We start from the raw sequence: 25,750 nt of genomic DNA, 5'->3' as shown, positions 1-25,750 counted from the left end.
AGATGAAGTGTGCTGACATCACATTGTGTTTGTACAATATTCCTTCTCATACCTGCTTAAAAATTCTAAATGATCTGGAGAAAATGTTGCCTACTCATGTAATTTCCTAATGCTTAGCAAAACCAGAGCTTTTTATTGTTGTTATTATGAGGTTCTACAGTAAAGAATACAGATCACAGTAACATTAGTAACTGAAAATGTTTCCTTTTCTTTATCTTCTGCAATCTAGCACTGAATTTGGAGATGAGATTGTTTGCGTTACAGGACGTAATAGCAAGGTTGAAGCAGTTGGAGTCACAATGCACTATGGGGGAACAAAAATTGTTGTACCAGTGCAGTTTTCATACAGTGAGAATCCTACTGTCACCAAGTTCAAGCCCATAAATAGCTTCAGCAGGTAAGGAAATGTTTGTTGTAACTTCATTTACAATTGGGTTAGAGTATGCTGTAGCTTTTCCTCCATATAGAACCATTTGAAATAAAAAACTACCGTATTCTCAAACTTAAATACATAAAGTCTGTGAACTTTCTTAACCACAGCTGATGTTGAAAGTATTTTGTTTACCTCTACATTTTCATCACTTCAAAGCTGAAGACTGAAACCAAGGAAGGTAGTGAGCTTCCTTTAAATAAGCATGTATCAAAGAGATTTGAAGCTTTTCAGCAAGAGGTCAAACAACATGATCTCTATATTGCACACAGGTCTTAACTGTCTCTAAAGGAAAGATCATCACCTGAAAGTGATATAAAAAGAGGTTTCTAACCAAAAGGTTTCCAACCTTTCTTTTGTTCAGCTTTTAATAAACAAGCTGGAAACAGAGGAATATTATGGCTTATCATATTTTAGTCCTGTGAGGAAAACTATATCTTTAGGAAATCTAGATCAGGGCTCTGTAAGGCTTTTAGAAGGACTGGTTTGTCCTATATTAATACTTACTTAACACTCCAGCTGGTAGCAACATTCCTTCTGGAAGAATGTTGATGTATTATCAGTTGTGAAACCAAAGAAAAGCATGCCTCTCTTCTGTTCGTAGAAATTTAATATTTAAATGTTCTCTTGCCATTCCTCTGGCTTTGAGACTAATTCTGCAACTGGTTCAGGGACAGGCTGTGACCATTCCTCATGCTGGTCTCTGCTGTTCCCTAATACTCTGACCATTCTGCCTATTGGGCACAGTCTGACAGAGAGAAATCATGTGAAGTTTTTCTTTCAGGAAAAAGAAGTGTAAGATCATGACCTTAAAGACAGGGTGATAAAAATAAAACCATCCATGACATCTCTTAGATAGATTGGTACCTGCGTTCGTGTATAGGGAGAAATTCTTATGTAAAATTTGTTGTGTTGATACTTGCTTTTGATTTTTGTTTGGGTATTTTAGAGGCATCAAGGATTCTTTGGGAGATCACTAGTGATTTACTCCAGGGTATTTAAAAGACTTCTTTTTTCCTCCTTATGAACTGAACCTTATTTTAAATGGATTGCTCTGAGGATTGCTATCCTTCTCAATCTGTGTTACTTAGAAGACTTCAGTTCCCATTGGCCACTTGCATGCATTCCTTTTCTTATGTGAATATGTTCTCTTCTAAAGAATATGTTGCAAATGAAAAGGAATAGGGAAACCAGTTCCCTGCAGATCTATGGAGAATACACTCACCTTTATCACTGCGTGTGGTAGGTAGACTGATTTGAACAAAAACATTGCAGAAGTAAAGCACACAAAAATAGGCATCAGTGAAAAGCTACTGACAATGACTTGCACTTTTCTATTCTGCTATTTTAAAATTGGTTTGAAGTTGACATTGCTGTTTTTGAATGCTGTTGTCATCAATAACTTTAACAGAAATTATTTGTGTGGAATATCTACATGTCATATAACAGTTACATAACTGCTTTCAGTGGAAGTAGGAGTGCTGCAAGATAAAGCAGTCAATAGCTGTAGTATTTTGCCAATTACTTGACTTCTTTATTAATTTTGTCTTTCAGTGGAGGAAGAAATATTACAGTAACTGGAACTGGGTTTGAACTCATCCAGAGTTTCTCACTGATGGTACATGCGGAGCGTCCTGAATCAGGAAAACTGAGCTCCAAAACGGTAATATTCTTTTTTCCCCCACAAGGCATCTCACTGGATGCATTACAAATAATCTACTTAAAACAATGCATGAGTTTGCCCACTTGAATTCACTGGGCTTGAGGTGGAGTGACATTTGAACTGGCTTCTGGGTCTGTTATCATAGTATCATAGTCTCGTGCGGGTTGGAAGGGACCTTAGAGATCATGGAGTCCAACCCCCGGGATTCGAGCCTCTGTGCTGCAGAGCGGCACTTCTACCACTTGCGCCACAGGGGGAATTCGAACCCCAGGCCCCAGTGTTGCAAGGCGGCATTGCTACCACTGCGCCACCGGGGCATCTGTTCTGGATCTCAGTCTGAGAAAAGCCCACTCCTTCCATCTTGACTTACATTCACCTGGGCCTTGTAATCATCTGCTTTAAAATTATTTTCATTCAAAATGAATTAGAAGAACTAAGCTTTGAATTGTAACCTGGATATATTTCAAAATTTGTAAGTGGTGTAATTTGTCTTTGTCTTTTTCCTTCCTTGCAAACTTTAGCAATTTGTCTGAAATTCCAACAGTATTGCATTATTGGCTTTGAACAGTCAGTGCTCAACAAAAAAGCTTCTTCTTCTTGCTTCAAGCATATTCCACTTGTTGCATGTTCCTAAAAAAAAAAGGCATGAAAAATAAGTAAAGTTTAAAAAGAAAACAAACATGTCTTGCATGTTATGTTAAGAACTGACATTATCTGTAGGTCTCAATTTCCCAGTCTTCTCATGAAGACTGCAATTTAATACAAAGATTGAGAGCTTAAAAAACAATCTTCCAGTAAGAATGTGTTTTAAGGCTTTTTTTAAGGCTAGCTTTTCAATTTAAGACTGTAGCGTGTCTCAGTTTCAAAAATAATTATGGAATTGTTTATCTGCATTTCTAGTGTCTTATGTGTGGTTCCACTTTTAGAGTATGCAAAAGACAGCTGGATTTTAGGTCCTATCCTTTAAGAATTTTAAGAGGAAAACTGCCTCAATTTCACAGTCAATAAACTGCGAGGTATAATTATCTTGCTTACCTTAAAACCCAGGACAATCTTAAACTAGCATTCTTGTCATTATTTTCCCATGTATCTTTCTGCCCCTCTTCATGTATGCTCAGCATCTCCTCGACTCTTTAGCTGAAGTCTACATTACATACACTTCATACTCTTTTTAATTCTCCTTAATCTTTTGTTTTGCTTCTGTTTCTGTAGGAATATCAGTATTTAGGGGAGAAGCTATCAGATGGCATTTGATTCCTCTAAGAAAGAAACGGAGGTGTTAATCGAGGAAGTTCTGAGGGTTCATGTTAGTGCTGTTGGCTGTGGTTTATGTAACTGAATGGCTGAAGGAGTTTGTATGATAAGAACATTTATGTAACTGAGAGTGAGGTGAGGGGCAGATCAATTGAGTTGTTACCTTGCATAGATGAGTGACAATTAGTAAACTTTATTCAGAAATTCACTTTGTAATTGTCTTGAATTTTAGCAAGGTATTTTACAGTGTCAGTAAAAAGAACTCATTTGAGACACTTAATAGTACAGAAGATAATCTGGATTAAATTTCCCATGTAAACCTCTTAGTCTTAGAGCAATTTACTGATGCCATTCCAGTGTTGTCCAGAGCCATAGAATTTGGAGGCAATGGAAAGTGAGCTGTTTTTTTTGGGGGGTCAGCTTCTAGAACATAATAAATCAACAATTTGTTCCCATCTAGAAGGGATGGTTTCAAGCTGTGGCAGGGGAGATTCAGGCTGGACATTAGGAAATATTACTTCTCAGAAAGGGTGGTCAGGCACTGGAATGGACTGCCCAGAGAGGTGGTGGAGTCACCGCCCCTGGGGGTGTTCAAGGAATGACTGGATGTTGTGTTGAGGGACATGGTTTAGTGGGAGCTATTGGTAATAGGTGAACGGTTGGACTGGATGATCTTTTAGGTCTTTTCCAACCTTGGTGATTCTATGATTCTATGATTCATTGTTATTTTTTTCTTTTTAGCAAGTAACACATACTGTGTTATTTTTGCTGTATAAAGAGGATACAATTCCTGTGTTTTTATTTCTACAGTGTGAAGTTATCAATAGTTATGTATAAGAACCAATCAAACTCTAACACCTTCATGTTCTTCTTGTCTTTTTTCTTATAGTTTGTTGGAAACGACGTTGCAAGACTTAATGAAACCACAGTGGTTTTTTCTTCACTACCCGTATTGGAAGATCCAGAAAACTATAACATTACCACTATTATTCTAATGGATCATTATCAGTTAGTTGTGAAAAATGAAAGCCATTCATTTACATATGTTGCAGACCCAACTTTTGAAAATTTCACAGATGGCATCAAAAAGCAAGTCAACAAACTTATAAATGCAAAGGTAAATTTATTAAGAGATGACTGTTACTCACTTTGTCCTTGACACATGTGTGGGATTTTTCCTCTTTCACAAACTCATAACTAAAATGAACAGCTGTTTGGTATAATATTTAAAACTCTAGAGTGCCTGGCCCCTGCTAGATGATAAATATTGTCTCTCCTTTCCCTCCCATGCTCTTTTCAGGGGCATTTTTGTCATACTTTGGGTTTCCCCAGGACTCCACTCCTGTTGAGTTCTGGCCTCTGGAAATTTCTTATCCCAAGGAGCTCTCAAGGACTGGAGGGAACTTTTCTTCTTGCATCAAGAAGAAAAGGAGAAGGAATTTCACAATTCCCCTCCACTCTGCTTTTCTGTACACTACAGTATGACTCACATCTGCTACTCAAAATGATCCAAATAGAAATTATCAACTCAGGATTTCTCGTCTCCCAAAACTTTACCTTAATGATTTACCCTTTTGTTTTCTGTCTAGGGCAGTAACCTGAACAAAGCCATGACGATAGACGAGGCCCAGGCATTTGTAGGTGATGAGCCTTGCAACATAAAAACACTGACCGAAACAGACTTGTATTGTGAGCCACCTGAAGTACAGCCACAACCAAAGAAAAGGCAGAAGAGGGATATGATCAATAACCTTCCAGAATTCATTGTAGGTTACCTTTTCAATAGAATATATACCATAAAAATCTCCTTGAAGTTCTTTCTTCGTCCAGCTTCTGCCTACTGTTTAGAAGATGTCACATATAAAGAGTGTTCCCAAGCTGCTGAGCTGTACATTCTTTACATAGAAGTGTGAAATTCTAGCTAGGCAAGCTGGGAATTTGTCTTCCTCTGCTAAGCAAAGTATAATTATTTCATAGAATAAAGTGCTAGTGACCTAAATTCTGTATAAAATATTCAGGAATGTTTCTTTTGTTGGACAAATTGAGCTAGAAATTCACTTAGTAAGAATTACTAAGAATTTAGAGTGCAGTTGAAAAGTGAGTCACTGTCCATTTGCAATTCCTGAGACAAATGCCTGTGCTTATCTAATTAGGTGAAATTTGGACTCCGTGAATGGGTCCTCGGAAGGGTGGAATATGATACACGTGTGAGTGACATCCCACTGAATCTTATTTTGCCACTGGTACTTATTCCTATGATAGCAATCATCATCATTTCTATCATCTGTTACAGGTAAGAAGTTCCTTTAATTATGTCTTTTTGTTGTCCTAAAGTTTAGAAGGTACTACCTGATTATTCTGAGCTCAACCAACAAAATATCTTTATGAATTTTAAGAGCTGTAGGGTTAAGAAAATCAGATAAGGCTGAAAATATGTCGGAGCAACAATTTATTCTTCTCACACACACCAAATTCTCTGGTGTCAGTCAGCATGGTCTGTCCCTTATACATAAGCACAATTGGTCCCAGGTTTGTGTAGTGCACAACTACAAACAAAGTGGCGCACATAACATTCTTGAAATGGCAGTTAAGGTGCCTCTCCTGAAGGATATAACCTATTCTGCATACATATCCACCCCCATTTATGCTGCCTCAGTCAGCACTGTAGTTCCAAGCTGGACATATTTGGCTAAGTGGTCGTTTTGGTCATCCAAGCTGTGATAAATGTTACCCACAGACAAATTTCATGATTAATAATAATGTTCACACTACACAAAGGGCCAGAATAATGTCTGTATTTCACTTGAGACCTACTTAGCATAATTTTGAGGTTAGTAATACACTGACCTCATGTGCAGACCTTTAGAGTAGGTGGATTTCATTCTAATGGTGTGTATCAGAAGCACAGATGTCCTGTAGCCTCCTTGGTTTGCTCCTTGATGCATACCCTGGATGTCTTAAACCTAGTGTAGAACTTGCTGCAAGTAGCCTTTGTTTGGTACATACAAATTAAACTTCTGTACTGAATATGTAGGACTTGTATGTTGAAATACCTGTAACTAGTGCTTATTGGTTTTCAGATCTCTGCCCCAGCATGCTTTCAAGTAGATGGACTGTGGTGGTGCCAGGGTGGTCGGCACTAAATGAAGATTTAAGCTACTGATGCTGTTCCCCTTCTCCATTCTTTCCCTGTCACTAGTGTTCAAAAGGAAATCTAAGACGAGAATGGTCTTCCAGTTATGCCCTGTTGCAAGTTATTTGCTTTTAGAGTTTGTAACTTTTGTAAATCTTATTTCTATTCCATAAAGACGAAAGAGCCAGCAAGCAGAACGAGAGTATGAAAAAATTAAATCACAACTTGAAGGCCTGGAGGAGAGTGTCAGAGACCGGTGCAAGAAGGAATTCACAGGTATGATGGATATTTGCACTTGTGTGAGTTCTCCTTAGCAGTCAGAAGACCAGTAATGCTATCTTGCTAAAATTGTCTCTTGAGAACAAATAATACAAAGTAGATCTCGATGGTTTTGATTATAGATATTGACACATAACAAACATTTGATATTATGTATAATAGTCATAAATTAAGTATTATATGGAATTGAGGTTCTTAAAGAAAATGGATAGATTTAGTCTAAAGGAAGCATAGTTTTCTATTGCAAAATAAAAATAGTTGAGGTAGGAGTTATTTATAGTTATTTATACACATACATTATTAATGTGAGTGCATTGACAGAGAGGAAAGAGAGGTTTGCAGTGACTAACCGTCCACATAATATTTAGCACAATAGCAATATGTGCCAAGTATTACATAAGAAATGATTTTCAGACCTGCAAAATGTATTTGCAGCAATCAGTCTGCAAAGGGATAATTGGCAAGCATGCAGGAAAGAAATAGCATATTGTACAGCTTATCATGCTAAGACCCTATACTTGATTTGAGAAGCTAGCTAATTGTTTTGTGTAAATGTAAAAGCATCATCTGAGGGAGGAGTGTAGGCTCAGCATTTCTACATGTTTAACCACTCGTTGCAATGCTTAGATTAAGCATCTGAATGCAAACATTGCAAATATTGGCCTAAATGATTACCATGAAATGTCACCTCATTATCTAATCAGACTTGCTGTTGGGTCATGTTGAAATAATCCCCTCTTAAAAAGCCACAGGTTTTATTCTAGAGAGAAGTATACGATTTCATGTTGACAGCAGTAAACAAGAAGGATTGAATTAAGCACCAGTTTGAGGCTGGAGTTTGAAACTAATGTTAGGAGCATGGGTATCTCAATGGCTTCTGCCATGCTTGAAACCTCTCCAAGTCACGTTCTACAGAAATTTTGGAGACAGAACATTCTTTCTTTGTGTCAACTTTCTTTGTCTGGAATGCTGACTCTTTCCATGTTCTAGACACAACCCAGAAGCAAATCTTTGAATCAAAAATTGTTCCTAGAGAAGCTTCATTTCAAATTGCATTTTGAAATGTGAAAGGTTCAATCAAGTTTAACAGCTCTCCCCCACTGCCTCCCCAGTGCAACCTCATGCTCATTTCTGAAAGGAGAAGGTGCCTTTCTCTTGCTGACTCTCTGGAGGGTACTACAGACTCCTGGTGTTTGGTGGGTTGAAGGTTTCCTCTCTGCTCCATTTAGCACAAGCACCAGGGAAAAAGAAAGTGTGTGCAAGAAGTAATCCAGTTTCCAAACTGCATCCACCTTGACTAACGTTAAAGTGAAACACTGAAGTCAGAACATGTTTTGGAGCCACACTGTAAAGCTATAATGACAACAGCATGAAGTACAGACAGTTTGAAGTACAAAGGACCAATAATAGCCAAGTAGAGAGACATAAGGGAAGAAGTACATATACCACAGGGCTGGAAACCACAAGATGCTTTCTCTCTTAGGGTTTGCTGACTGCTCTAAAATAAAGGGGTAAATGAATGCATATGAGCAATAAAATTGCAGAGACACGAGGTCACTATATTAATTAACATGGTATTCTAGTCAATCAACAATACAAGGTAATTGGAAATCCTTCAGCTAAAATAGCTCTTCCGAAAGATGATTCCCTAGTTGCTTTTTTTTAAGAAATTCAAAGCTTCTGAATCCCACAGAAATGTCTCCGTCAATTTCAGCAAGACATTTAGCCTTCTTCCTTCCTGCTATTCCCTTCCTCTCAATTAAATTAGTGTTCTTTATGCTTTAAACTCTACTTTTCCTGCATTGCTATGTGTTTTTAAAAATAATTTCTTCAGAGGAAATAAAACATACTTTGAAAGAAATGAAAAAACAGGATTGTTGTGTCTGTATTTTGCTCTTCACTACAATCCCAGGTTCGTATGTATGAACTCATTCAGACATCCATTAAGGCTCTCCTTCAATAGATGTAAACAAGGAAACCATCTGTGCTAGAGACAGATGCGCGTGTCACCAGAGGATTAGCTGTGGTCATAGTTAACAGGATAATTGGCAAAAGTAACAAGAGAAAATGTGAGTTGAGATAGAGTTCTCAGTGATGAGTTACTTCTTCTATGTTGCGTGGTACCCAAATAGATTGTGCTACCAAAAAAAAAAAAAAAAAAAAAAGCATTTTTTTTTAAATCAACTGTTCAACTGCGTTCCAGATCTAATGATAGAGATGGAGGATCAGACAAATGATGTAAATGAAGCTGGAATCCCAGTATTGGACTACAAAACGTACACAGACAGAGTCTTCTTCTTGCCCTCCAAAGATGGGGAGAAGGATGTGATGATTACAGGGAAGCTGGATATTCCGGAGGCTCGGCGGCAGACTGTGGAACAGGCTCTGAACCAGTTCTCCAACCTCCTCAATAGCAAATCATTTCTCATTAATGTGAGTATTGAAGTAGATTCACTTTGTCTCCTAGCTTGGCGTACCTTGGCATTCAACACAGTAGGTCTGCAAGTACAAATGAATCGAAGTCCATAGAAATAAGCCACTTTCTTAAGGCTCTGGTTCCATAGTAACCAAAGCCAAATTTATGGCACTGCAGCCAGAACTTCCTGGAGTTTCAGACAGGTGTGTTCATATTTCTGTAGAACCAGCCATAGCATGTAGTGCAGCCTTAGTCATCATTACAGTGGCTGCAGGAAAAAAGATACTACCTGCCATAAATTTTGCTGTTACGTGTTAGTATATGTTTATCTTTTTAAGAAATATGGCAAAAAAAGTGCTGATTCCCTCTTAGTTCAGCTTGGTGCTGTCGTTACCAGTTACCTGCTGGAAGCTGTCAGCTGGACTTCTCTCGCAGACAGTCTAAGCCATAGGCTCCTCCAACCAGAAACAAGCGCCCTATTCATGAAAATGATTGATGAGTACTCATCTCCTCCAAATAGATATCTAATTGCTCACTCTCAAAAACTGAACTGATTGTCAGACACCTAAATATAGATTTAGGCTCATACTTCTTATTCTTAAATGAGGCTCCAGTGTTGAGCTAGTTAATGGTAACATTATAGTTTCTGGCAGAAGAGAGTGCATTCCCAGGTGCACTTACTTAGATTAGTGGCTTTATAATATGATGTGAAAGGACTGGGAATTTGGGAAAGAGGAGAGTTGATTTTCCATTTTAAAAAAATGTCATAGAACACATTATTTTTCTTTCTTCCTTTTTTTTTTTTTTTTTTAATTAAAGCATCCTATTTGCATAAGGCTTTGGTTAAAATCTATTAGCATTCCTTGGATTAGTAGACTGTATGTAAAACCAAGTGATAGGAACATATTCTTACAAGTAGTTTTTTCAAACTTCTGAAAACTTCTCCATGTTGTGTTTAGGTTACTGTTAAAATAATACTGTTCATCTTCTTAATGCAGACAAGTGTTGAGGTTCTTCACAAAATGTCAACTGACCAGATTTTCCATTTGTTTTTTATTTCAGTTTATTCACACGCTGGAAAACCAAAGGGAATTCTCTGCTCGAGCTAAAGTGTATTTTGCATCTTTACTGACGGTCGCTTTACATGGAAAATTAGAATACTATACTGACATCATGAGGACGCTGTTCTTAGAACTGATGGAGCAGTACGTGGTGGCCAAAAACCCAAAGCTGATGCTAAGAAGGTCCAAATGATTGTTGTATTATTCTTTAGTTCTCTATTTTCCTGAAAATGTACTTCATTTGCAGCATGACTGTATTAAAACACCAGCTATCTGTGGAAGTCAAAAACAACCTCACCCAAGCATATTAGGAAGACAGCTTCACCAGAAATAACTGTGGAAGTCAAAAGCTGGACTGTTGGCAACAGGTTTCCTAATTCAAGTTGCTATGACATAAATCTGTATCAGCATCTACCTTACTTCAAAAATACAATAATGAACATTTCATTTACTTTTTAATCTGATTTTATTCCAAATTATCTAGCATTTATACCACACGTCATCTCCATAATGAGCACACATAATCGGCTTTCATTATGTATTCAATGAAAGCTTGCACTGATGTCTTTAACCCTCTCGTTATCTCAGATCCATTACAGAAGGCCTTGCTGTGCACATGTGCTTTGTAATCTGTAGGGTTGCTTTCCCAGTATGTGCACTTCTGGGTTAATCTTTTTTGCTCTTCTTATGGCATAGACATAGTTTGAGGTTTCACATAAAGACTGTGCTTTTTAGTAATGAGCTGAAGGTACTCAGGAGTGATGAGCAATACAAAGCACTTATCATAAAGCAAGTGCATGCTCTCAAGACTCTGTAGGGAAATCATTGCATTAGTAGAGTGCCTGCAGTTAAGCATGTAAAAAATATTATTTTTCAAGCAACGTTTTTCTTTAAAACTTTCTCATTAAGTGCTGTTAACTTACTTGGCGTTGTATTTATTTTTAGATCTGAAACAGTTGTTGAGAGAATGTTGTCTAACTGGATGTCTATTTGTTTATATCAGTACCTCAAGGTAAGAGCTGAAGTCTATTGCCTCTGGGGTTTTTTCATCACTAATACTTAAACATGCTGCACTGAGTATACCTTTGATTTTTGCTTTATTTCCTTTTAACAGGACAATGCTGGGGAGCCTCTTTACAAATTGTTCAAAGCCATCAAACACCAGGTAGAAAAAGGTCCAGTGGATGCTGTACTGAAGAAAGCCAAGTATACACTGAATGATACAGGCTTGCTAGGAGATGATGTAGAGTATACACAGTTGGTAAGCAGTGCATTATTAATATGTTGTAAAAGTACTTTCCTATTATAATGAAGACATGTGGTGTTAAGACTCTACCTACTTTCTGAACTCCTGTGATCTGCATGGAAATTTGAATCAGGGGTAATAATGTAGATGGTCTGACCAAAGCAAGTCTCCAAGCAGGAAAACAGAGTTATAATGTATTTTCTAAGCATTAAATTCCAGTCCTACCACTATGAAATTCACTTCAGTAAATCCCTTCTATAATTTTCAAGGTCTGCTTGAAGAGTTGCTGTGGTGTTTACCTCCTTCCCTTCTTCCATCTAAATTAACTTGTGATTGATTTTTGTTAAATTCTTTCTCTAGCGTCGTGCTTCAGCTTCAGGTTGTTTCTTTCCCTTTTGATTTCTGCTTGTCAGAAGAATTTTTTTCATCTCTGATTCCCCTTTTATTGACATGTTAGTAGTCATCTGTGGTTGTCTCCAACTGAGAAGGACGCAGTGACATATCTGCAGTGTCAAAAGAGAAACTTAGCAAAGAGCTTTATTAAGTCTGCTTGCGTATTCTGGAGGGATGCTGATGGGAGGGCTGATGTGAAGAGATTGCCATAGGACTTTCACTCACAGAGTCACTCGACTGTTACCTAGACTGCCTGCAGGAAAAGGGCGTGCTGACCAAGAATGAATATTTTAAGTTCAATTGTTATGCTGGGAATTAGCTGTGTTTTTGTCTTAATAGCTGAGCTGAAAGTATCACTCAGAGAACTGCACTAAGTGACAGTGCTGATTCCATTTTCTCTTGTGTATGGTGAAGAAAATGTATTTGCACTATGCATCATGAAAGACTTCATGGCAGCAATTTGTTATTCAGTCTGTTTCTTTTCATAAAAATCTGATGCCTATAATTAAGCTAAATGAATGCAGTGCAACAGCGGAAAATTTGTGTATGTAATCAGATGTGGGCAGAACAAGCATATTTAGATGTTAAACACTGTGACATTGTATAGCAGCAGTATTTGGTCCAGATTCACAAATTTCACATAAAACAATTATCTTGTATATGTGTGCACACATGTAAGATAATGAGATATATATACAGATATATGTGTGATAAAAGATTGTTAAGCAGTGCTTTAAATTGTTGGGATCTTTTCCGTGATGATGACAATGTCGTGGTAACAGTGAACATTTAGGGAGCGCTCATCCACCGTGGTCTGTTAAAGCATGAGTTAATTAGTTCAATTCTGCTGGAAAGTGAGATGTGGTGGGAGAGTACAGTACGGAGCAGTTGTCTGTGCTCTGATTGTTCTTATTTAAAAGCTGAGTCTGTTTTGCATCACTGGTTACGCTGACATGCTGCATACTGAACCAGCAGCAAATCATGTCTAATTACCATAAAGCTAATAGGAAAAGGAAGGTGAAATCTCATGATTAGTTTGAGAGTTCTGCCAAGGGACAGTGCAATCATGTTTAATTTCACTGCCGTATGGCATAGTTTTTCTTCATGGAATAAAAATACCAACCATGCAAGTTCATTTCTGAGGCTTGCAGTGATAAATTTAAGTGTCATGGTTGGCAGGACCAGATGAGATGCTTAGGATCACTGGCTGGTCTTGTGATATGCCTGACCTCCAAAGCTTCCTGTCCAGCAAAAGCTCCACAAAAACGTGGCGTTGTACTGATTCGTATAGTGAAAGAAAGAGGTTTGCTACAACGTCTGTTTGTTTTGGGTGTTTTTTCCTCCCACAGAGGTTTACTGGCCATCATTTTCTCATTTGCTTTTATCTGTGTTGAAATTGACGTATATAATGAAGGTACTTCTAAAAAAAATCCCCCTAGGTTTAACAAATTACAGGCTTTCAAGAGATTCACTTTAACATTAAAAAAAAAAAACATGTCAGTGCTATCAGAAAACAGTAATATTTTAGAACTATTATAAACTACTTAGGTATACTTCCTGGAGCTATTATAGTTATTGTGACAATAGCGAGCAATAAATAAAGTCTTGGAACATCAGAGCTGTTGTATATGGCTTTTATATATACATATACATGTGTCTGTGTATTTATATATGTCTAGTGAGCAGCTGGTCACAGGAGATAAAGTTATAGGAATGGGCAAATCACTGCTCATCATCTGAGCCTCACTAGATCACATATGTACTGGTTTATCCTGCTCAGCTTGAGAATTAAATCCTGATCTGTGAAGATAGCATAAAGGAAGACAAAAGTGAACTGTATTCTAGGAGTTCAAAAAAGTGCAGTTCTGGTGGTTATTGGTAACTCATTAAGTTTAGGCACTGTGTTACTTGTGTTTCTTGTGTCCCAAGTGATCAGGCTACAAGAGAAGCATCTAGCTGTACAGTGCTCTGGCTGCTTTGTTCTTGTGCCTCCCCTTTATTTAAAAATGTAATAATTTCCCAGGATTTGATAACAGTATGATACTGCACATAAGCAAATCTGTTCTGCACCTTTTTTATTTTATCATAATGGGAAGAATTAGCTGGAGTTTTAAAAGAGCTGCTGACTGAATAATAGTGGAGGATCCCTGAAATAATCTATAGCCTCATTGCAAATATTGTGCAGTAATTGCTGAACAAAGAGTTTTAAATATTGTTTGCATTTAAACTATCTTGAAAACCAGATTTACAGGTAATTTAAGTACTGATTCATCTTAATGACCATATACATTCTTTTTTTCACAGACAGTAAATGTGTATGTACAAGATGGAGGAACTGATTCTACACCTGTGAAAGTGCTGAACTGTGATACTATATCACAAGTAAAGGAAAAGATAATAGACCAAGTCTATCGAAATCTGCCGTGTTCTCAGTGGCCAAAAGCTGAGAGTGTGGCTCTTGGTAGGTTGCTGCTTGTGATCCTATACTGAGTTGATTAAACGTGCTTTGTGAATTTGCCTTTTCTACACTGCCAAAAATTCCTACAAAACCAATGTGAAGAAAAAGTTGAATTTATGTTCAGCTGGATGCAAATATACCACATTTTACCACTCTTAATATGCATTAAAAATTCATACTTTCTTATTGAGTTCTCTTTCATGATTCTTAAAGTTTTTGTCTACTGTCATTAGTGTGTAAAGAGCCTGTTAATGACTGTTAGCACAAATGTATTCATGTCTGACAGTATCGCAGGTACTAATTAATGTGATAATGACAGCATGGACAATTAACTGATGGAAAAGTAATGATGCAGTTTCAGAAACTGGTTTCTATTTTGATCTTATGATTGTTCAAAAAAATTATAACTTAGAGGAATTGCACTTTTAAAAGATGATGAGCCACCTAACCTCTGAAAATCATCCTCTTCGAAGGCTTTCAGAATTGCTGTTCTCTTCTGAAAAAAAAGTGTGACCCAAAAGGCCTAATAATTTCATAGTACAAGCTCTATTTGAGAAGTTTTGCAGCGTCCTCATTACTGCCTTAATTTGGAAGTAGAGGATGCAATTTTTACTCTTCAGAAAATACTGGTAAATTAACTAAGAATGGTTTTTCCAATCCATGGGAAGTCTTACTCTTCTATTTTGAATTGACAGTGGTTCTTATTATGTATATTAGTAGAATTCTATGCAAAGGAATTTGACCTAATCCAAGTGTTACTGCTCTGGCAGGGAGATTAGACTAGATGATATTTTGAGGTCCCTTCCACTCCCTGACATTCTGTGACTTTCCATGGAAAATAATCAGAAAGTATGTTCACGGTGGGGAATAAACTGTGAAAAATTCTCTAATAAAGGCCAAACTAGAAAGCAATAAATAACAGACATCATGACGTGTCAAATTACTTCTTTTAATATTCCACAGTGCGTCAGTGGCTCTCTAAATTTAAACATTCTTGGGATAGTTATATTTGCATGTGGTTAAAATAGTTTTTTTCTCATTTTAATTACATCTTAGAGTGGCGTCCAGGTTCTACTGCACAGATCCTCTCAGACTTGGATTTAACATCCCAAAGAGAAGGCAGATGGAAACGTATCAACACACTGATGCATTATAATGTAAGAAGGTGTTTCAGAGCAGTTGTTCACATCTGTTAACTGTTTCTAGTAATAAATAAAATCTTTATTTGTTTGTAGAGGAACTTCTGTTCTATGTAAAGAATCAAAAGAAAAACTATCTCTGGGTCTAGACGGTAAAAACCTGAGAGCATGAAAGGCTGGGTCTAGGCATATTGCCTAAATTCTCCTTTCAACATTCAAAAGCTACCCATGCTTTTTCTGGGTCTTGTATTCATATATTCTTTTATTTCCTCTACAACTTCCTGCCCTTGAGAATTATCCTTATTCTTGCTCTGCTGATAAATAGATTTTTGGGTTGATCTGTTTTGTTCAACAGCCTAGTCAAGAGAGCAGATGTTGATGTTCTGTACAGTCTGTTAGGTTTTGTACTGTGCACACTAACACTTGCAATCCATTTATCTTTCCTTTGTATTTCATTTCTCCTCTTGTAATAACAGGTATCCTGTTTAGGAAGGCTAGAAGTTAGTTTTCCCTCAGAAAAGATACAGGTCTGATTCTTCACAATAAAATCTATTTTTGCACAAGAGGCCTTCACATTCGACTGATGAACCACTGAAGTCTTGGATGAGTTTCTAGTATTTTGATTAATCTGAGGAGGCATCGGTGCAATCTATTATGCAACAAGTCTGCTCTGAATGACAGATGCAGTTGCCTAATAAGCCTTTGTAGGGCAGCATTTATCAGAGATCCAGACTTCTAAGAAAAGATTACATAAACCACAGTTTAGCTGTTAAGAAAGAAGTTCAACCTTGCTTTATTCTTTTGTATAACAACCCTATGTTTGTATCTTCAAAGGTCCGAGATGGTGCCACACTCATCTTATCAAAAATGGGAATTTCCCAGCAGCCAGAGGATAATCAGCAAGATGTCCCAGGGGAAAGTAAGTATCTTGGGGCTTCTCTACCTCCCAAAATGTTTAGAAGCCAAACCTACATAGAGATGGTGATGGTGATTTTGGTAGTGTTTATTGAGTGTATTTGGATCAAGGTCATAGAATAGTAAAATAGCTTGAGTTGGAAAGGTCCTCAAGAATCATTAAGTTTCAGCCCTGCAGCCACAGGCAGGCTTGCCAACTGCTAGATCAAGTACTAGATCATGTTGCCCAGGGGCCTCTCCAAACTGGCCTAGAACACTTCCAGGAAGGGGGCATCCACAACATCTCTGCTGCTGTTCCAGCACCTCATCACCCTTTGATACACTTTTCTGTCTAGCACCAATTGTAAAAGCCATTGCTTCACCTAACAGTTTCAATCCTCTACACAAATTTAGCAGTCTTAGATTTCATGGGTTCCAACAGCTCAGCATTCAGACAAATCGGAAATAACATACCAAGAACATATATTTTTCAAGATGACTCTCAGTTGGTAGCTCAATGTGTACTATTGTTTTTTAACAAAAGTATGCTGACTTCCATTTCAGTAGTGTTGAGTGTTGACCAGGAGAGAAGAACAAGCAGAAGTACTTGCCTTTTACTCTTCCCTCCTGAATGCTTCCTGTTGAGACTTCATCCAGCAACCCTGAATGTTCTTCTAATACCTCCACTGCTATAAATGTTCTTCCAATACCTCTGCTGGTATTCACTCTATAAAACATTCAGTTTCTTACAAAGGGTGATGAAACACAGCAAGCCAAGGAGCGCAATCCTCGTCCCTGTTCAGTTTAGTTGTACTGATTGCTGAGGTAACCGCTGAGGCAGTAATCACCTCCACTCTGAAGAAGTGGACTAGATCAGTGAGTAGGGACAGTGGTGTGCTCAGCTTGCTTTGCTTTCTTAATGCTGAGAGGTGTTCATTCTCCAGCTCTGGGTTGCTAGTCTTCCATCCTCCCCACATCTTTATGGCAGGCAGCTGAGGACCAGACCAAGTGTTTTTCGTTTCCTTCCTCCCTTCTCCCTTTCCTCCCTTCCCCCCTTCCTCTTTACTCTTTCTCTACAATTATGACTTCAGCTATGATTCAGTACTGTGAAGCTCTTTGTACACACACAATCAGTATTCCAGGATGGACTCCTTAGTTGTACGTGTGCCATTCTAAATTGTAAAGGAGAAGCAGACTTCTGGGGACAGCGCTGTCACATAAGAGCTCTCATACATGAGAGAAAAAAATATGTTGAGACAGCTCAGATTCCAAAGCATGGAATGAAGACAGCTTCCACCTTGTTTCTTCTCTGCACCCTGTCTTGTGCAGTGGTGATGTACAAATTTGGGAAGATAGCATTTCATGCCAGGCTAGCCCATTTTCTATAGTCCCTAAGGGTCTTCAGAGCTAGCTGGTGCCAACTTGTTCTCTCATAGAACTGGTGCAGAGGAAGAGATGCTGACAGCGACAGTGACTCGTGAGATGCTAAGTGTATAAAATGCAGAGGAGAGGATCAGAGGCTTGCCCTCCCACACGCACACACATTTATATGACACAGTCAGGGATTTACAGGGTTGGAATAAATAGAAATCCTATCCCTGCTCTATGAATAAGCCTTGTGACGGTGTGGTTTTCCTTTTATCCAGTCTCATTAACTTGCACCTTTTGCATTGAGCAGTGTCAGCTGAAGCCATTGACTGTCTGCCAAAGCAAGAGGCTTTGCACAGAACGAAAATGTAAAACCATGTTCAGAGATGCTGCTCTAAAACCTGGCATTGCTTCCATGCTGCTTTTGATTCACAGCTTCTAGCAGGAGGATACTGGAAGCTGGCAGTTCTGACAAATTGAATGCAGAATTCTTTGCTTCTGGAGATAATAAAAGCAATTACTAATTTGTATCAAGATGGAGAATGGTTCTGATGATTTTGTGCTAGAATTTCTGTACAGATCTATAAGCCAAAACTGCATGTTCTGTTGAAAACTTATTGTGGGGGCTTCTCTCTGTTTTGTGTTTTTTGGTGGCTGGGTGTTTTTGTGTTGGTTTTCTTTTCTGTTATTCTGCTGTAGAATAGCCAGAGGGCTGCAGATCAGACATGCTGATGAGCAGATGTGTGTACACGAGCCCTTCCTTGGAGCATTGCATTCCCAGGAGAGGATGGGGTGAGCTCACCTCGGGCCATGCAATGGGGGAAGGCTGCATTGGTGGTCAGTGTCTTGCTTGCCTCCACCAGGTCTCCATCAGGTTCATTCCATTCTGTGTTGGCCAAAGAATTCACAAGGACCAAGAAGAAGTATTCAGGGAGGAAGGCAGTCACAGTCCTCTCTCCCCTTAGAGCTTGTTGCATCACAAGGCTGCTACAACCAAAAAAGACAGTGTTCCCCCTAAATTTCAGTTTCTTCACCTCCTAGCTTTCTAGTAGGGAAAGTGTTGTCTCCCAGAAGTGTGATCTCCTCTTAGCAACCATACTGCTAATATGTCTCATTGCCCCTGTTCTGCATTTCTCTTCCTCTTTCTGGCTGCTATTTTTAGCAATAAAGTGGGATCTTTGCATTGTAGAAGTTCATCTGGTTGAGCTGTGTTCTCTTTTAGCCCTACTTTCCTATGAAATAACTACTATTTCTTTAGTAGGTGATTCTGTTATTGCTGAACAAACATGTGCTGGATTAAGCCATACGCAAGGGCAAGAAATCTCAGTGGAATCCCCTTTGGGTGTTCTCTTCATTCTAAAGCTAAATTAGGTGATGCAGCATTATGAGAGCAAAGAGGTTTCATTCCTTCAAATCAAAGGGGAAGTAGAAGTGTACCAACCAACATAGTTCTGCTGTGTGTGATTTAATTTCTTTCTTTATGAGAATAAAAAGCAGGCTCTGCAAAAGAGATGCCCATCGACAGATCTTACTGCACTGACAAACACTTACTATGAGTAGTATCGATTGTGAAATCACAACTACTTCAAAATAAAATGAGAGCTTTTTTTGCATTCATATTTCATGCTCGTGAACTTCCAACTGAAATCAAGGACTTCCAAAGGTCAACATTATTAACTGTCCGGTTTTCACTTGGCTAAAAGATCCACCTGGTTGTAAAGAATAAAGGCACAAGAAGGCTGCATAGCTAAAACTTTTCATGAGAATACATAAAATAGATTCTAGGATCCAAGTGAAACCATTGGCTTTGCCAGATTACATATTAATTTCATTTTCCTCTCTGATATAAAATATTTAACATTCATTTGAGATACATCTGCTGAATTTAATGTAGTTGTTGCAGAACTTAGTTAAAAACTATTCTTGCCAACAGTTTCAAAGGACAAAATTCATGCAATTAGAAACTGATACTTTCTGCCGTAACTGTAATTCAGTTACATCATACACATATATTAAAGCATAAAACTTAGCAGTACTGCAAAATAATTTGTGTAGCAGGGCCGAATTGCTATTTTTATGGGAAAAATAACTTTCACATTTTTAAGACACCAATGATTTGAAATGCGATGATTCAGGAACCTCCACTGGAAAAGCATCATTGATTTTTGGTTCTATGCCACGCAGAAATATTAACTCAAAGTTCAGGATTTAAAGGAAGGACAAGTAAAAACAGAAGATTTGAAGCTAAGCTTGAGACGTTGAATCTTTGTTCAAGGGCTATTAATTGCAAGTTTAAACTTGCAGTTGGAATTGGTATTGTAACTCATTCTTAGGAAAAGATTCTGAAGCAGAAGGAGTTTATCTGAATATTCACATATTGTTGGTAGTTGAACTGTGCTTAAGGTCCATATGCATGGCCAAGCCATGGATATGTCATAAACATCCAGGTGTTTATTCGTGTTTCTGGTACATGGCAGCAAAATAAGTCTTATTCTAATGGATTTTGAGTTTGCTGCCTGCAATTATTGCTTCTCTCTGCTTGAGATCATGCCCTCCTACTCCAGTGTTACTCTTTCAGTTATGTATAACTGAAAATTTAGTACTTGGGCTGCTAGAGGGGAACCAAGTAATCTGGATCCTCTTGGCAAAAAGAAAGGTAAGCTGAGGACAGGGTGCAAGGATCTTACAATTACTGATGTGCATGGTTATTTTCAGAATTATTTCTGAGGGAGATTTTCTTGTAATTATTGCAATTACTGTTTCTAGGGCATGCACTTCTGGAAGATGAAAATAAGGTCTGGCACCTAGTCCGGCCCGTAGATGAAATTGATGAAAGCAAATCGAAGAGAGGCAGTATGAAAGAAAAGGAGAGAACCAAAGCTATTACAGAAATCTACCTGACAAGACTTCTCTCTGTGAAGGTAAGGGTAAGATGTTGCACAGTTACACCATGCTCCTAGAGATTTTGATGCACTACTGAAGAAAGTGATGCAAGTATTAGTCATGCTTTCAGCTGAAATTTTCAATATCTGTGTCATGTACATACAGGCTGTGCTCAGTGCTTCAAGTGATTAATATGCCCTCAAGAACATCTCTGGGAAAAAAAATTTAACTCCATATGAAATCTGAACACCATAATTCTGTATTAGTTTAGTTAAATGAGTATTTTTCTTGCAAGACAAAGATGGATATTCTCTTCTATGCCACCTGTTTAGACAATATTCTGCTGCTTATATTTTGAACAATATGCTTTCTCTACTACTCCAGAGCCTTTTGTTTCCCTGTTCTTGTTTGTTACTGGTGCTGCAGTTTAATCTAGAAAAAATAGTAAAAAAGTTTTCAAATAGTGATAGTCCTCTTAGACTGTTTTTAGTGCTTATATTACAAAATGAATCACAACCAAAATAACTGAGCTAAGCATTCCTCCCTGCTGAAGGAACTTAGGATAATGTATTTAATGACTCCTGAATCAAATTATTTGTGAAAATAGGAGGAGCCTGACTCCAACTAAGGCCATTTGACCAAGTGGCAAAGTGAACGTGAAGGAAAGTCTGTGTCTGTGTCTGGATGACAGAGACTTGGGGCCAGCAAAATGCATGTATCCCTCTGTTCTGTTAACACACACTTTGCGGCCACCCCTTTTCTATCCACAGGCAGTTTTGTAGATTGTTGCCAGTCAGGAATTTTACTGACTCCCACAAAGCTGGTGAGTGGTTGGAATCACAGGCGCCCATGCAACCCCAGGACTGTTGATGTGTCCTCCCTGCCTGCATGGCCAGCATGAAGCTTTAGGGCTCATCACCCCCTCCATCCTTTCCCTGCACTGGGGATGGAAGCTGGAGTGATGAAGAAACAGAGGATGCAGCCCTTCATCCTTTTCCATTGGGCCAGCTGGATGGCTGGGGAGAAACTGTGTGTGGCCTCAACAAGGTCTTCTCTAAAACACAGGGACAGTCTCAGAAGTGATATTCTGTAAGGTCCAGGCAGGTGCAGGGATCCAGTCAGAAGTGCAGAGGGGTGAGATGATTCACCCCTCACAGTTGTTAACACTTGTAAAGTTGGTCATCTGATGAGTTCTAAGTGCTTTCCATTACAAGTCAAATGGTACTTTTTCCTTTAGGTCTGTATCTAAAATTGTTTTACTGGTACATGATGTTCTGAAGTCTGAGAAATGAGGTGAGAAGATGCAAAACAATTAGAAATTTGCTAACAATTTTTTAAATGTGTATAGTGACCTGAACTGTATATCTATTGTATACTTAGCAACTGAGTTCTGCTATACTTCTGTCAGGCAGAAAGCACAGCCTTCTGTGTTAACCAAATAATAGCTGATTAAATTGGCCTTTAGACTACAGCTCTCCCTTGTTCTCTAGAAGATCTTTACTGTTAGAGCTGTTTGCACGTTCATTGCATTAAGGAGTTTTTGTTGATGGGCAGCCTCAGCACTCAGAATTGAGAGCCTCTGTAACTGCAACTGGATTAAAGGATGGTACTGAGGTCAGCCTGTAATGCAAGATTTGTTTTTGTTCACTTTTAGGGTACACTTCAGCAGTTTGTAGATGACTTCTTTCATAGTGTGCTCAACTCAAACCATGTGGTGCCACCAGCTGTGAAATACTTCTTTGACTTTCTTGATGAGCAGGCAGAAAAACATGACATCAAGGATGAAGATACCATTCACATCTGGAAAACAAACAGGTATGAACACAGTAGAGAAATGAGAGTGTAATTGCCAGATATGTGCTGGCATTATCATCACGGATCAAAGTAAATCTCATTTGTAATTCTCAGAATCATTTTGAGATAATACAATCAAAAGGATTTCCTGTCTACAAGTCGCAAAAATGAAAGTCACCTACCTATGGGAGAGTCAGAGGCAGATTTACCTCTTTGCTTTTTGTCTTTCCTCAGAGAAGAGGAAAGCAAAAGGCAGAAGGGATGAGAGTTGCCTGTCAGTGCACAAAACCTAAGAAAATGTTGTTCAGGTAGTTTCTCTAACCACACAGGCATCTCCTCTTGCTCTTTTGGAGCACTCGGGATTCTTCTCCAATATGCTTTTCTTATTTTTCTGGCAGAGTTGTACAGGCTTTGTTTCCAGACATGGAAAACAGACAAAAGACAGCTTGTGTAATCGTTGAAATACAAAATTAAGTTTCAGTGTAGTGAGACTGAGATGCAAAACCCGTATTTAATTTCATGTGACTTGTTTGTTGTAGAACATCTATTGTGCAGAAGATTTATTTTTTTTTTACCTTTTTCCTTTCTTCACAGCTTGCCACTTAGATTCTGGGTAAACATACTGAAAAATCCCCACTTCATCTTTGATGTTCACGTTCATGAAGTAGTGGATGCTTCCTTGTCAGTCATTGCACAGACTTTCATGGATGCTTGCACAAGAACAGAGCACAAATTAAGCAGAGTAAGTAATTTGCATTCTACATCCTGACTACATTCATGCCTGACAAGACACAGGGCATTGTCCTAGACAATACTCATTCTCTGAGATGATACAGCAGTGATAGTTTCCTTCTAGTTTTATAATGAAGTTAGCATTTCCCCACTTAGCAGGTTGGTGAGCCTGTCATTGTTACTGTGTAGTCTGCCAACTGATAGTCCTAAAAGGCAGAAAATATCAACTGCATTTATAAAAGGCAAGTTTAAGAACTGATTATTTCATGTCCAGCATACCTTAAAATCATCTTCCAGTGATATATTTGTCAGACCCAACCATAATGCTGTATGTAAACTTTTAAAGACAAATATTCTCCCCCATGTATGAAGGTAAATGTTCATAATGTTAATAATAAGCATTGGAGTATTAATATCTGCAAAGCTCAAGTGTTTATGATTAGAAAGGCTTGACCTTGGGTTCTTGACTTCATGTTGCCTCTTAGAATGTTTCATAAATCAACCAGGTTTCTATTATGATTTTTTTCAGGATTCTCCAAGTAATAAATTACTTTATGCGAAAGAGATCTCTAATTATAAGAAAATGGTGGAAGAGTAAGTATGAAGAAACTTTTCATGCTGATGCAAAGTTGTTAGAGTTTTAAGTTTTGTAAATAGACTCATAACAGGAAAAGTGAATGCCAAGGCAAAGTCAGCTGTCAAATGTTAAAAATTTTACACCTGAATGTTAAAACATTCCCTTGGCAGCAGTGTTCACAGCATTGAAATGAAGTGTCATTGTGACCCAATGCAACAGATGGATAGAGTTATTTGGGGAGAACATGCTGCAGTTCCTATGATGACTGTTCTTTCTCATTGATCTGTCTAACCAGAGCTGCACTTCCGTAATTGAATAGGAATCAAATCCTGAAAACATTGTCACAGAAACATAATTTCTATTCAGTCTCTGACTTTATTCAATTACCAATTTGGGAATTCTATGAATACCGCCGAAGATCTGCTGCAGGACACAACTCTTACTAATGGGTTACTTCAGAAGTTTTAAGACATGAAATAATCATTATTGGGGTAATAAGCAGATTCCTGTTCTGAGGTACAGCGCTGTGCGAGCAGGTGCAGTTTGCCTTTCTTGCAGGGGTATCAAATACTAATGACTGCTGGGAGATTGGGGAACGAAGTGAGTCATTGTTCTGTTGTGGTAGAACATCTGCACTATTAGGAAACTTGTTTAAAGTAATTGCGAAATCAAAACACAGAATTACCAGGAAACCACAACATATTTCACTCAAGTGAAAGTTTGTTTTCATTTGTTGCAGTTACTACAAAGGTATTCGTCAGATGGTGCCGGTTAGTGACCAAGACATGAATACCCATCTAGCAGAAATCTCTAGGGTAAGAATGAATTAAGTTTCCTTGTCCTGAAATTGAAACCAGATATAGCACTGTTTTTGTCTTCTAGTTCTAACTCGACAAGTAGGGTTTTTGTATATTTAAGCATCAAATGAGCTACTTCGTATCTCTTTGAAAAACTCCTGCTTGGTGTAGTGCATTTGAAGTGTTGATTAGGGAATGGAATCAAGCATGCTTATTATCAAAAGTATCTTTGAGTGATGTAGGTGCCAGTGCCGAGCATATGGATTTTTTCACATCTCTTGTGGAAAAATTACAATACTGTTGAAAGGCATTTTCTCCTTGCAGCATGTAGGTGATTTTTAGCATTGACTATGCTGATAACAAGCAGTGACTGGGTTCATGAGTGCTACCACATCAAGAATCTGACTCCAGAAATGAAAGGGGATTCACATACATTAAGTACAGCACATTTTAGTGCTGTCTGTATGAAGGCAATATTTCTATTTTACACTGCACACAAGAAGGTCATCGTGAGCTTGCTTGATTTGCACTTTTTATTTTCACAGTATAGGCTCTCTGGTGCTATCTAAGATAGCTCCTTAACAAAAAACTCTGTAAAAAGCAGTTTCACTTTTCTAAAAGCTAAAAGAACAGAAGAACAAAACAGCAGCTTTTCCCCAGCATCTCCACCAAAATCTGTCACGGGTTAACCGAAAATCTACCTGCATCCATGACAGGGAGGCAAGTCCAGCCCCAAAGTAGGCCCCACAGAGCCGCTGGCCAGAAAGGAAAGGGAAAAAGGGAAATTAGAAAATAAAACAGCGGCAACGATCTAAGGAGACACACTTATTTACTAAATACTATATCGAAATACAGGATAACACAAAATAATACAATATAATTGAAATTAAGGCTAAACAATCTAGCAAAATAGGAGAGAGAGAATGAGTCCCAAAACCGAGAGGCCTACTGTAACTCTAGGAGAAACGGTTGGAAGGCTCCCACATGCTCCCTCCTGGCTGCCAGGATTCAAGAGAGGTCAGTCCAGCCTGAGAGTGAGTTTATACAATGTCCTGGTCCCGTGACTTATCCCTGGCCATGATGTTCTCTGGGATATGTAGTCTTCTTCTGTAAGGTGCACATTTGGTAAAATTATCCATGCTTTACATGATGTTATGATGTGGAATACTGATAGCAATATTACGGAATTACAAAACCATGACAACCTGTAATGGAGGAGAGCAGAGGAGCTTG

The 25,750-nt window shown here is 38.3% G+C and overlaps 1 protein-coding gene across 11 annotated transcripts in view; it reads left to right on the top strand.

Moving 5' to 3' along the window:
* Positions 1-25,750, top strand: part of PLXNB2 (plexin B2) — a 245,409-nt gene that overhangs the window by 212,958 nt on the left and 6,701 nt on the right. For 10 of the 11 annotated variants that reach the window (XM_085521146.1, XM_015852624.3, XM_085521181.1 and 7 more), the window contains 18 exons: positions 230-397; positions 1,985-2,093; positions 4,237-4,464; positions 4,937-5,113; positions 5,501-5,640; positions 6,656-6,756; positions 8,963-9,192; positions 10,238-10,419; positions 11,182-11,248; positions 11,351-11,497; positions 14,180-14,336; positions 15,390-15,490; positions 16,307-16,391; positions 20,501-20,655; positions 22,272-22,432; positions 23,006-23,153; positions 23,673-23,737; positions 24,460-24,535. In XM_085521146.1, the coding sequence (XP_085377272.1) occupies positions 230-397; positions 1,985-2,093; positions 4,237-4,464; positions 4,937-5,113; positions 5,501-5,640; positions 6,656-6,756; positions 8,963-9,192; positions 10,238-10,419; positions 11,182-11,248; positions 11,351-11,497; positions 14,180-14,336; positions 15,390-15,490; positions 16,307-16,391; positions 20,501-20,655; positions 22,272-22,432; positions 23,006-23,153; positions 23,673-23,737; positions 24,460-24,535 (2,497 nt within the window). Of the gene's footprint in view, positions 1-229; positions 398-1,984; positions 2,094-4,236; positions 4,465-4,936; positions 5,114-5,500; positions 5,641-6,655; positions 6,757-8,962; positions 9,193-10,237; positions 10,420-11,181; positions 11,249-11,350; positions 11,498-14,179; positions 14,337-15,389; positions 15,491-16,306; positions 16,392-20,500; positions 20,656-22,271; positions 22,433-23,005; positions 23,154-23,672; positions 23,742-24,459; positions 24,536-25,750 lie in introns of those variants that run through there. The other variant, XM_085521234.1, reaches the window with a different exon arrangement.

This window comes from Coturnix japonica, chromosome 1 (assembly GCF_054131305.1).
Source record: "Coturnix japonica strain WE chromosome 1, WE-NBRP24, whole genome shotgun sequence".
NCBI lineage: Eukaryota > Metazoa > Chordata > Aves > Galliformes > Phasianidae > Coturnix > Coturnix japonica.
This window is presented reverse-complemented; position numbering and strand designations above follow the sequence as displayed.